The sequence below is a fragment of the Ambystoma mexicanum genome, chromosome 9, assembly GCF_040938575.1.
Source record: "Ambystoma mexicanum isolate Mex_15411 chromosome 9, UKY_AmexF1_1, whole genome shotgun sequence".
In the NCBI taxonomy this organism is placed as follows: domain Eukaryota; kingdom Metazoa; phylum Chordata; class Amphibia; order Caudata; family Ambystomatidae; genus Ambystoma; species Ambystoma mexicanum.
In genome coordinates, this window is record NC_090931.1 from 1,398,700,880 (window position 1) to 1,398,713,589 (window position 12,710).

Consider the following 12,710-nt stretch of genomic DNA (forward strand, 5'->3'; position numbering starts at 1 on the left):
ATTTATCAGGGGAATCCAGACGTGGACCCCTTGCTCACTGTTCTCAGAGAGGCACAGCTCCACCTCACTGATGATGCCCAACAAGGCTGGAACACGTGTATGTTGTTTCTGTTGGTACTCTTGCTGAGAGGAGAATTGCCTAGCATTTCGGTGCTGGACTGCCCCTGGGCAGGACAAAGACTGATATGCAGGGATATTTCTTCTCTGTGGAAGGGACAGTGAGCTAAAGACTTGATTGAGACTCTCCCAGGGGCCATCCACCCAAGAACAGGTAATTGGGCCGTGTTCGTGCTGGTAGAGAGACTCCCAGAGCCCCCTTTGTTTTTCAAAATATTTATGCTTCAGACAAAACTCCTGGTTTCAAGAAAATAACTATGGCTGCAAAGACAGTGTGGAAATCTAATGGAGCTGCCAAACCAAATTTAAAGAAAGAAATGCTAACAGTTTAACACATGTGGAAAAATGAGCTTTTGCAAAACTAAAGGAGCAAAATGCCAATTTAAGAGGTAAACTCTTGAATGAAAGCCTGCTTATTTAGCAATATGAAGGGGCTTTGTTGCTGGTGAATATACAGACATGGGATATTTTCTTTCACAGGTTTGTTTTAATTCAGGACCCAAAATAAGAAAAATAAAAAGGTTTTAAAATATATGGGCTGAATTTGCAAGTTCTCATAAACCAGTTATTCCAGTTGTCAGCCCTGAAACTTCCCCCCTGAGGAAGGGAGTCACACCATAAACGATCAGCAGAGACTAACAACCCACTGATAATTACAGGGTGGGAAATAATCTAGTCTAGAGAAACCCACCGACAATGGGACTCCCAGGGCAAGGAAGTTGGACGTGTGAAGGGGCAATAAAACCTCCAATCAAGATGAGAAACCCCCGTCTTGCTTGAAGGAAATGACAGCTGGTTGCAGTTGAAGGAAAAAAAAAATGATCTAGTGACAATGGACTGCTTTTTGTTTCTAAAGACTGTTTCATAAATAAACTTTAAAAAACTTTCTAAAACTTTTAGCAAGACTTTGTAAAAATGTAGAATTTATGCAGTGTAAAAGTGCATTTTTGGGCTTTCTTTTAAGACTTGGTAGAATTCACTGACACCTTGGGAACAGAGATGGGAGAATATGGCGGATTACAGGAAAAGCATCCATGTTGCAAATGCAAGTTTTTGTACATACATCCCTGATGATCATCCACATCCATGTATAAAGTTATAGAATTCTGAGTGATATAAATCCCACTGAAAAGCGTGAAAAACTGGTAGAATGGCGAAACAAGGTCTCACGGACTGGAAGATTAGACTGCAATGTACTGCACAAAATATGTAAACTGTGTATATAATTTGCTAAGAGATTGCAATCGTATAAATGTAGGTTTGTGGCAAAATCGGATTTTAGTTAAAGTAACTGTGGGAGGTTTTTGGAATTTTAAAACTCACACCATAAATCGGACATAATTTTCCTGAAATCCAACCAGCTGAGAGCGAGGCAGAGACTATCATCCTTGTCCAGTCCCGTTGCTAGAGCGAGTTTAGCTAAGCCTGCCCCAGTCATATACTTGGATGATGTCACTAGGCATTATAAATAAGTCTGACACTTATTTAACACACCCACACACCTGATTTTCCTGCGCCTTGTTCCTGTTCCATCCATCCAGACTCCAGATCCCCACTACAAGCATTGCTGATCCTGCTCCAGCAAGGCCTAAATTCTAAAAACCAGCTAAAATACCCAAATAACCAAGGGGAAAGCTGTGGTGTTTTTGGGGAGCATCCTGATCCCACTAACTGCACCCAGAGGCACCTGTGCAATCCAGCTGACCTGCTCCGACTGAATGAAGCCTTGACACATGGTTAACAGATTCGCCATCCTGTCCACCGTCAACTACAGCCTGCAGTCTATCGTGTTCCAACGGAAACCCAGGAATATCAGGTCCCGAGAGATCGTCATGGAGGATTTCCGCCAGTTCACCGACAGCCCAACACTGAACATGAGCTGAAGCAGAGACTGAAGATTGCTTGAGGCCTTCACCGGACAGGGTCTGTGCAACTATGGATACACATGAATACCCTGTAGCCTTAAAAAAGCCGCAATGACTGACATCTTTGTGAAGACACGCGGCACAGAGCTGAGACCAAAAGGGAGCACTCGAAACTGATAGTGCTCCTCTACCAGGGAGAACCGCAGATATTTCCGATGCGGCTCCAGATCAGGATATGCATATAGGCATCCTGAAGGTCCACAACGCTGAGCTAGTCACCCTTCTGAAGAGAGGACTTTATTTGGCAGGGCGGAATCATCTTTAATTTCTCTTGGGGGAGAGAAAGGTTGAACTGGGAAAGGTCTAGAATGGTGCACAGGCCAGCCTGCTTGGGTTTTGGCACTGTAAACAGAGTAGAAGCCCTCCCCTCGTTCCGGCTCTGAGGGAGGGCGTCCCCAACTGCTGAAAGGGAGGATTGAAGGGTGGGGGGAGGGGCAAGCAGAAGCCCACCCGATCGATGGACAAAACACACCAGTCGTCGGTGACGGTTTGCCACGCCTCCAGATGAGACGAGATTCGTCCTCCCACCGGAGTCTCGTGCGAGTGCCAAAAAATATTTTGCAGACTTTTCGGCAGAGAGACTACCAGTCCCTGAAGTGGAGGCTGAAGACCGAGAGAAAAACCAACCTCGTTGCTGTCTCCAACGGGAGTTAGCCTGAGGAGGGCCGAGATTGGGATCCAGATCTCTGAGCGTTGACTGGGGCTTTCACTAGCACCAACAGAGACTTGGCAGTTTGCGTGCTGGCCTTAGTCTTGGTGAGCTCGTCATCCGTCAAAGAATGAAACAGCTCTTTGCCATCAAAAGGCAGGTCCAGAACTTTATCTTGGACCTCCTTCGAAAACATTGGTGCATGAAGCCAAGCTGAACGAGAGGTGTCCACCCTCAGCATGAGGCCTTGAGCTGAGGTGTCGACATGGTGCGCAGCAGCCTCCAGCATATCATGTGCCAACACCCTGGCGTCTGACAGACCGCCCTTGAAGTCTTCCAATGTGTCAGCCAGAATGAACTCTTGGAAGCCAGTCAAATCTCTCCACAGTTTCATATTCGCCGCCGCAAAAATTAGCTCCGTTTTAGCCTGACGCAACTGCAGCGCCGAGTTGGCAAAAATCTTTTTGCCCAAGGAATCGAGTAATTTGTCCTCCTTGGACAGAGCCTGGGCTGCAGCTTAGTGGCAGCTGCTACAACCGTCGAGGACAGGAATGGATACGACGCCAAGGCTACTTCCTCGGAGGTGTGAAGCCTATAACGGGCAGTAATCCTTTTATTTGTGTGTAGCCCGGTGTGGGGCTTATCCCAGACATTGCAGGCCTCGACCAGGACGTCCCTCTGGAGGAACAGGCCGGTGCACTCCTGTGGAGACAAGGTTAGCACTCCAGTTAGCACCCCTTCCTCCGGAGCGGGTGCCTCAGGCACTGGTATGTCCAGGAGTGACATGTTCAGTACCCTGCCGTGAAATGCTCTGAAAGAGCGGGGCTGGTCTTCACTATCCTGATCTGCCAAGGGGTCGTCTGGAGCAACCGGGTCCCCCAACTGCGACACGACAGGCATCAGATTGACATCACGCTCTGCTGGGGACTTGTCCACCGGTGACAAGGGCGGCAGAGGCGGAAGAGCCGGAGGAGGGCCGGGAGGCAAATCACGAGCTACTGTCGGGGCGACAGGCGCATTGACAGGAACTGTCGGGGCAGGCAATGGAGTCTGAGGGCAGATTTCTCTAAAGAGGCCCTTAAAGCACTCCCTCATGGGATCAGAGTTCATTAGACTCACATTTCCCAAAAAAAGGCATCCTCTGCCCAAACCTTAGGCGCTGGGGTGGGCAGAGGCCTCTCATGAGGGGCATACCCCCCGAAGGCAGTGAAGAGGGCTGCCAAGAAGGCCCGCCAACCACCGGGTCTACATAGACCAATGGGGCAGATGTAGGAGGAAGCAAGACAGAATGGGTTAGTGGCATCCGAGCACGCCAGTCATAGGAAGGGAGGAACGGATTCACACTGTCGCATGGAAAATGTTGTCCACCCGAAAAGAAGGTTCTCAGCACCTGCCGACTATAGCGTGGGTGTGACGGAAGAATCCAAAATGGCCACCGTAGACCACGCGGGAACGCCTGCCATTTTGTGAACATCTGAGAACTGTGTGACATGTGATGAGGCAGTTGACTCCACAGACTGAAATGATAGCATTGACACAAGGAACCTCGGCAGAGCCGGTACTATGGGGCCTTAAATGTTTACTAGACATCCTGTCCCTTGAATTAGCCTCCAAAGGAGGGACCTCGGCAAAGCCGGTAACAGAAGTTACGGTCGACGACCTCTCTCTGTGCCCCCTCAACAGAACCGGTGACACAGCGAGCGCGGGAAAGTTGAAGAATCCACCTCACAGACAAGACCTTAACAGGCCTCTCAGTTCTGTTGGTACACACCTTAGCCTCGTTAAGAGGAACCCCGGAACAGAATTTGGTTTTAATAGCGACCCCGAGAGGGGCCTCGAACCGTGGTTCGGTACAGAAAGCCTCAACAGAGGCCTCAGGACGCACCCCGGTGTCTGTGTGGGAAGCTCCTAACGAGGAGACCTCGGACCGAACTCCGGTACCCAAAGCCTCAGCATGACTATGCTGGCTATTAGCACCTGATCGATGAACCTCGGATCGTGATCCGGTATAGGCAGGCCCCTCAAGGAAACCCTTGGAGAAAACCCCAGTACGCCTATTAGGCCTGCGAGGCACCTCAGCGATAACCCCGGTAGCAGAGTTTATGAAGCCCCTCCCGGACTTGGAGGATCCCAGGAAGGAGTCCCCCGGCCGGGGTGCCCTAAAAAGTAAAGAACTTACCAGGCGTCTCTTCTTTCCGTCAATGAAGAGTTGGAAGTGCGATGCAGGAACCTTCTGGAAGATTTCCTGCCACCTACGAAGGCGACATTAAAGTGCCCGGACCCAAAGGAAGTCGCAGAAGATACAGGAGTCCCACCGGTGATCCGGTCCCAGACACTTGAATCAGAGAGAATGGGGATCCGCACTAGCGAAGCGACGATTGCAAGAGGAACAAGTGGAAAATCCCAGACGCTTCGGCATAGACGGAGGACAATGCGTCTGCAGAACCGGAGCAGGAGAGAAGGACAACAAGAAACAAAAAAAAGTCTTCCCGGTGATGCAAGAGCACCCAGCCCCGACCACGCAGAGAAAAGGACTGAAGGGCTATGCGTGGGCCGGAGCCAAGGAGGGCGGGGTTACAGCTGCGTGCAGTACCCATGTAAAAAAGGGGACACATTTTTCAATTTGATGCTTTTTTGTATAAAAGTGCTCCGTTCCCGTCCCACAGGACAGAATGTCCCAAAAGTATGGAGGAAAGGGGACGGGATGTAGGAGTAATAAGCATCCTTAAGATCCAATGACACCATTCAATCCTGGAGTTGGAAGGCCTAAAGGATCTGAGAGAGTGTGATGATCTTGAACTGGTCTTTCCTGAGGAACTTGTTCAAGTATCCCTAGTACAAGGTAGGCCTCAGTCCTCCCATCCTTTTTTGGTTGGGATTAGGAAATATGGAGAGTACCATCCTTTGTTCCTCTCCGCTACAGGTACCAGCTCTATAGCACTTTTCTCTAGCACGGTCAACATTTGCTGCACAAGGAGCGGATCTGGATCTTTCAAAGAATGACTCCCTGGTGCATGGTTCCGAGGTCTCTGAATGAAGGAAAGGCAGTAACTTTGGGCTATGGTTTCTAATGCTCAAGCATCCAAAGTAAAGTCTTGCCATTCTTTCAGATGCTGAGACAGTCTGCCTCCCACTGGGGTGTCATGACTCAAGACCGCAGAGGTTTTGAGGCAGCTGAAGCAGTGGCTGTTGGTAAAGATGCTCCTGCACCTCTCCCTCGTCCGCCATCAGGGAATCTTTGGCCTCTGACCAGCCATTCCTCTCGCTCTTCCAACTGAGTAGTAGCGAAAGGATCTACCCCTTCAAGAAGGTCCACTGGGGTGAAAAGGCTTAGGCTGCCTAATCGCGGCACCGGAAGATTCGGCGGCCGCCTTCGAGGTCTGCAGCTTTAAGGATTCCGTCAGCCTTGCTGCCAAAAAGGTGAGACCCATGAAAAGGCATTTTAATGAGTCTAGATTGCAAATCTGCGAATTACGGTGCTTGCCGCCATGTCTCTGCTAATGCGGTCAGCAGAATCTAGACCCAACTGAAGAGACTTGCGCTGGCTTCCTTGCAAACCCTAACAACGGCCAAGAAACAGTTTCTGGCACATGTGGAGTTGGCGGTCTTAAAAGCCATGCTTCCTGCAGAAAATACCTTTCTTGTCCAGGCTTCTACCCTTTTGTCATCCCTTTCCGGGGAGAAGGTTGGATAGACTGCTTGTTTTGGAGGTAGCTGTTGCTGCATGCACCACCAGACTTTCTGGTATCAGGTGTTTCGATAAGTAGCTGGGGTCACAACTTGATGGGTGGTATTTTCTTGTCAAGTTCTTATTTACTGCCAGACTGGACTCTGGTGTTTCCCAAATGGCACTTAGCAATGCGAAAGGTAAAATGGGATCCTTTTGAGGACCTTTATCTTGGATGTCTGTAAGATTATCCTGCTTGAAGGGGAGGGTAGGTCTGCTCCATCCCAGGTAATCTACTACCTTAGACATCAACTGCCTGTATGAGGCATCTGCATGTTCATCAGACTCAAGCTTTACAAATTCTAATTCTGGTTAAGTGTCCACTCCACTGGCTGTTTCCAAATCTTCATATATGTCTTTCAGTCTAGATTCCTCCGATATAAAACTATCAAGGCCATTTGGTGTGCCGTACTGTAAACCAAATGGCGCATCATTATCAGATGGCTCCTTGACCTCATAAATAGAGGTTAGAGATTTAAAGTAATCCTTTCTTGGTTTCGGAGTGAACGTTTTCTATGTTGAGCCCGACGCTTGAGGAGTCCATGTCTTCGACAAAGACGTTTTCAACTGTAATGGCACCAAAGGTTTCGATGGCGCCACTGGTGTCGATGGAGCAGCTGGCATTGAAGACCTCTACCTTGACTTGTCTTTCAACTTATGACTGGAAGGAGCCTTCATTTATTTCTCATTGTGTCGAGTCCTCAGACTGCACTCGATGTGGATCTGGCCTTTGTCCCGGGCTTGAGGGAGTGCAGGATTTGGCTCGGGCCCTTTCCCTACTGGCTTTAGAAGGTGCGGTAGGAGCATGGCTTGTCGAAGGTTTCTAGTTTTCAAATATTTTGAGCATTTCTAGGCCGGATGCTTCCCATGCGACAGGAGTGGCCTTATTGGGATAGGATATAGCTCTGTCAGGAGAGGTGTCGGACGAGGACGTTGAGGTCGGCAACTAAAGGTGCCTCTTTTTCGACTTCCTCGACGACTGACTATGAAGAATGGTGGGAGCCACTCCTTGATCTAGACCTTTTTGCCTTCTTTCTTTATGGAGAGTCGCTTCACGCAGTGTTGGGGAGAATTCTCAGTTCTGTGCCAATTCCCTTCTACTTTAGAGACCCCCCAGCTCTATTGCTGGACTTTCATTTTTTCCTGGAGTGAGAACTTTTTCGCACTCTCATGTATTTTTCTCTGATTGAAACCCAGTGTTTCTTTTGGTTTTGGAGTCTGACAAACTCCATAGGCGGCATATTTTTGTATTCTGACACACACCACCTTCAGTGCAGTTGCACTGAGAAGTCCTTTCGATTTCTGCTAAGGTTTAAATACCTTCTCTTGGATAAACTACTGTTTCCAAGAGTAGTAAAGTGAAATGGACTTTACTTACTTTTTCTCTTTGTAGACCCAGCACACACCATCTTATGTGGAGTGCTGGGGGGTTACTTAGTAGCCCCTTTGTCTACCTTCTCATGTAAAAAAAAATGTTATGTTACCCTTACTACATTTAATGGCTGGTGGCAGTGGTTTAATTTTCCTAGCATTGTGCGTTTTTACTGCAGGCTGACTCCTCAGCTGCAGTATTGCACCCATGGGTGCACATTTTGGTCCCCAGATCATCTTTTTTCTGCATTTTTTGTTTGTAACATCCTTTTTGAGATTTACTCTGCGTGCCAAAACAAGTTTGGTCCCTTGATTCGTTTGGTCTTTGGCGGGATTCACTGGTGAAGCCCACCTCTGGCTCCAGCATGTCTGACAGGGCAGGAATTGAGGGCGGTTCCCGAAACTCCATGTGCTTAGTCTTCTTGGTTACAGGAATGCACCCAAAGGTGATTGGCTGTCTGGCTGTCCTTGGAGGACACCCACCCTGCTGTGTGAGTGACAGCTACTCTGCAAATGAATGGGAGAAACTTGCATAAAAGGCGAGGTCTTTTGCAAGAAAGGAACAGTCGACCACTGGACGAAGGAACCGAAGAAGAAACTGGAAGAGAAGCTTGCTGCACCCTCCTGGACCATTGGTTTGCCCGGTGAAGCCCTGCTGCAGTGCTGAAGCCTCATATTTCGAAGCGACTAGAGAAGCCCAAAACTGACAACTTCTTCCCTTGGGTTGGTGTAACCAACTGACCCCAAGATGAACTTGATTGGAACCACTCTCCCTGCTTGCAGTACTACTTTGCTGCTGCTGGAACCGAGTCAGGAACACCAGAATCGAGTGCATCGTTTTTAAGCCTGACCCAAGCTCCAGGAAGATCCTCTGGACTCCCTCCAAGCAGGACTGCCCAAGCCTGAGCCACCTCAACAGATTGCTGGTCCCCAGAAGCAGGGGGAGCCCATAAGCATGGGCATAATTTTAGGGGGGTCAGGGGTGTTTGTCCCCCCCCAACTTTCATGGCACACCATTTTGTCCCCATTTATTTGGCTGGGGCACCTTTTCTTCAGATGGTATGTCCCCCCCCCCCAACATTTTCAGCAAAGTTACTCCACTGCCCATAAGGTGTCCAAGAACCGCAGTGGAGCGATTTGCGAATAGCTGAAATCAGGACGTGCTGCTGGTCTGAATTGTGCCCATTGCTGCCGCCGACCTTCAAACCGTAGTGCAGGAGTCCCCAGACGTCCTCCCTCTTGTCCCCCCCGACTGAGGCCCAAGAACAACAGGATCTGCAGGACTACAAGAGGAACAGAAGCCAGTTGGATGCCTTTCTTCAGAATCAAGCTACTGTGTAACTAGGGGTACTTACCTCTGGTTGTGTGTAGCTTGCTGGTTCTTACTGGAGATTTGCATTTGCTGACTTTTGCAGAGTTGCTTGCATCTTTGCTTCTCACAAGCCTCCCAGCTTGTGGCCCAATAGGGATTCTTTTTGCTACAAAACTCTAACATTGTTCAAGATTTGTGTGCCATCTTCAAGAAGTGCCTCAGCTTTCCAAGACTTTGCTCAACTGACATTGGCTGTCCTGGCTCCCGGTAGACTGTTCGTACCCTCTGTTGATCTGTGCCTCAATAGGTCATACATAACTTACTTGTATAGCTGGGAAATGGTTAACCTATGATTGTAAAGTACTTACCTGTTTGGAGAAACTTTTTAACCATGGTTTCCTTCCCTAACCTGTCCCTTTTCCCACAGCTCCAGTATTGCATTTAATTGTAAAGCGATCTATCAATGTCCACAGTGTCCTAGCTATTGGGGTCACCTCAGGAGGGGGGTGGAGGGGGTTGTGCGTGTACGTGTGTCATCCCAAAAGGGTACCTACTTACTTAACTGAAGGAGAGCCTTTTTGAAGTATTTGTTGCCGATTGCCCCCTTCTAAAGAAGGCTTATTTTAAAACGGACTTAAATTAATAAATTATTATTTAATCACGAAACCTTGAGTATAAGTGTTATTTGAATACATGTCACTGTGAATCTCTATGTTGCAACCCTATAGCTCACATTGACCCATCGAGATAAGCCTGGCTGCTCAGTCACTATCACCTTGTGTAGTACAGACCTATGCCAAAAGTCGGGTTACCTATTGATGGACAAGGCTGGTGTAGTCTCCCACAGGGTTCCTACATACAATCTTGACTAACACGCATCGTCAGAAGAAGGTTTCTTCGATGGGGTAGTTGATGGGGATTTCTTAGGGAACCTACCAACCGTCAATTTCCCCTAACGCTCCTTCAGAGCTTTTCCGGTCATCGATTGACATTTTGAACAGGCCGCGGTCTTGTGCTCCACACGGAGACACCACAAGCATACTTGATATGGATCGGTCAGCGGCATCTTGGCATCGCAGTCTTGACACTTTTTTTAACCCAGTCTTTGGGGAAGCCTGTGTCGAAGACAGACATTTTCCTATATTTCTCGAAGGAAATACTGAAGTGCGCCGTAGTTCTCGAAACGTAAGCTTAGTAGGAAAAACGGAACCGAAGCCAACGGGCGGTGTGCGTGCTATATGCCTTCGATGACATCCTCAAGAGACATCAGTCAACTGAATCGATGCAGTGCCCTCTGGCGAACATTTTTTGCCAAAGCAGCTCAAGTTGATTATTGAATATCAAAGACGAGGAATGCGTGGGAGGACACAATCCATTTGAACACTCATGCCCCAATAACAGAAAAAGACTTCTAAAGAGAACACATGTTTAAAGGTTTACTTACTTGTGAAGGAGTTGGATGTTAACTGTCACTCAGAGTGAGCAGTTACACAAGTTCTTACTTACCTTGAATGTATTCTGCCATTCTTAAAAGTATATGTAAGGTTATTTTACTCACCTATGAATTAGTTGTGCCTCTTTCCAAAAGTAATGCTGTTGGCTTCACTTTACTATTTCTTTTAGGATATACATGTATAGGTATACCAACTGGGTCTTGCTTTTCCATGACCTGTTGCATAGCTTGTCTAGAATAAGTCTGCCTTAGGTTTTACTTACCTTGAATAGCTGTGTGCAATTCTTAATAAGTGTATTGTAGGTTTTACTTACCTTGCTCTGCCTTGTGCCATCCTATACTAAGTTAGAGAGTTATTGCCTACCTTAGTCTGTGTTCCACTGACCTGAAAAGCAACTGTAATAGTATATTACATTAGGTTTCACATGCCTAGAATAGCTGTGTGCCATTCTCAAAAATGGTCCTGTCAGTGTAGTTGACCCCGGTCTGCCTGGTGAAATCCTAAATTAGTGTAGAAAGTTATTGCTTAATCTGTGTTCCACTACACTAATCTGAAAAGCAACTGTAATTGTATATTGCACCATAACGTCTTACTCCCCTGGTATAAATGTTTTATCCTGAATGTATTTATAGGCTACTGTTCCATGAATTTTTGTTTCGCTATTCAGTAAAGTACCCTGGTATCAGGGTTGGCTTACTAAGTGATTTATTAACTGAATGTCATTGCATGACTGACAGGGTCTACTACCCTTGACTTACTGTAAAGTATTTACTACCCATGAATAGGTGTGTCCTATACTAAATGTATTTGATATGGTCCGACTTCCCTATAAATATGGTTATTTTTCTGAAAATGTTCTATGCTTTGGTCTGTGTACCTTAAAGCATTGGGTTCTGTTTTTATAATGTGTTTATGACTCCATGACAAAGTACTTAACCCAAGACTCAACTTGGCCGAATTGTATTTATTGTTAACATTTGTTTTTTTATACTACTTCTGGTTGTCTTTCTGTTGAACCCTTGGTATACTACAAGTTATTTGTACCTTTATAGAGCACTCTCTCCCTCCTAAGATGTGCCGGACTGCTCTGTCTATGCTACCATATACTCAGGTGGCACAGCCTTATACCAAGAGTGCAGTTGTGTACCGTTTGTATGGTTTTACTAAGCCCTTAGTTCAGAAAAACTGTCCTACCAATGGGCTTTTGATTGTCCTCCCTGTACACTAATTTCATGCATTTTAAAACATGGCCATACTTCGTAATGGTTTGTATATACATTTTTGAACAGTACTACAAAGCCTCAGGCAATCAATTACACAAATGTGCTATTAAGTAGTCACGATATGAGGAAATGCCAAAATGCTCATGTCTGCTTCATCGAATAAACGTAACAACATTGGTGCTAAAAGAACGCACGTTTGGAGAAGAATTGGAAGCACGCACTTGTTGAGAAACTAAAAACTGTTCTGAAGAAAAACACTTCTGATAGACAACAGGATACACAAAACAAGGAATAATCATCTGCATTGCTGTAAAGACTAAAATAATGTGAACAAACTATAGAAGCCCTGAGCCCATAAAAACAAACAGCAGTGATCTTAATTATAGCTTTATCAATGATTGAATAGACGATAAGACCAAGATTCAATGTGAAAAGTATAACTTTAAAGTACAATGATGTAATTATATTAAAATACAAATATTTCAAAGACATAATGTGGGCATGGTGAGGTTTGGCGGGCTTACACATCAAGTCCTCAGCTATTCTTTGTCGGTTGTGCTTTGTCCCCATACAATTTGCTGAAAACAGGGTGTGGAGGTACCGTGGGTTCACAAGTCATTGTAACAAGTCAACTTTTTCTCAATTTATGTTAAAAAAAAGATAGTGGTAAAGTGTGCAATACTCTTTTAAATCCCATATAAAAATACCCACAATGGTACATATTCTGAGGTCCAACTTTTCCATACAGTCAGACAAAAAAATGAAAGCAATGTTCTCAATCTTCAACGCATAAGGAGGCTGTGCTTGGGTCCATCCACTCGCTCCAGCTTTTCAAAGTGTTTTCTGGCATTTCGGATGTTGATTAGCGTAGCAGCAGAAGCTAGAAGGAATAACAAGATGTTTGAGCAGTGCTAACAAGTTATTCTGAGTCT

General features: G+C 46.5%; 1 protein-coding gene across 1 annotated transcript in view; it reads right to left on the reverse strand.

Moving 5' to 3' along the window:
• Nucleotides 1-12,152: 12,152 nt before the first annotated feature.
• Nucleotides 12,153-12,710, reverse strand: part of LOC138489153 (ras-related GTP-binding protein A) — a 242,202-nt gene continuing 241,644 nt past the window's right edge. Inside the window, exon 10 of the mRNA XM_069616808.1 lies at nt 12,153-12,658. Coding sequence (XP_069472909.1) covers nt 12,561-12,658 — 98 coding nt within the window. The 3' untranslated portion in view covers nt 12,153-12,560. The remainder of the gene's footprint in view (nt 12,659-12,710) is intronic.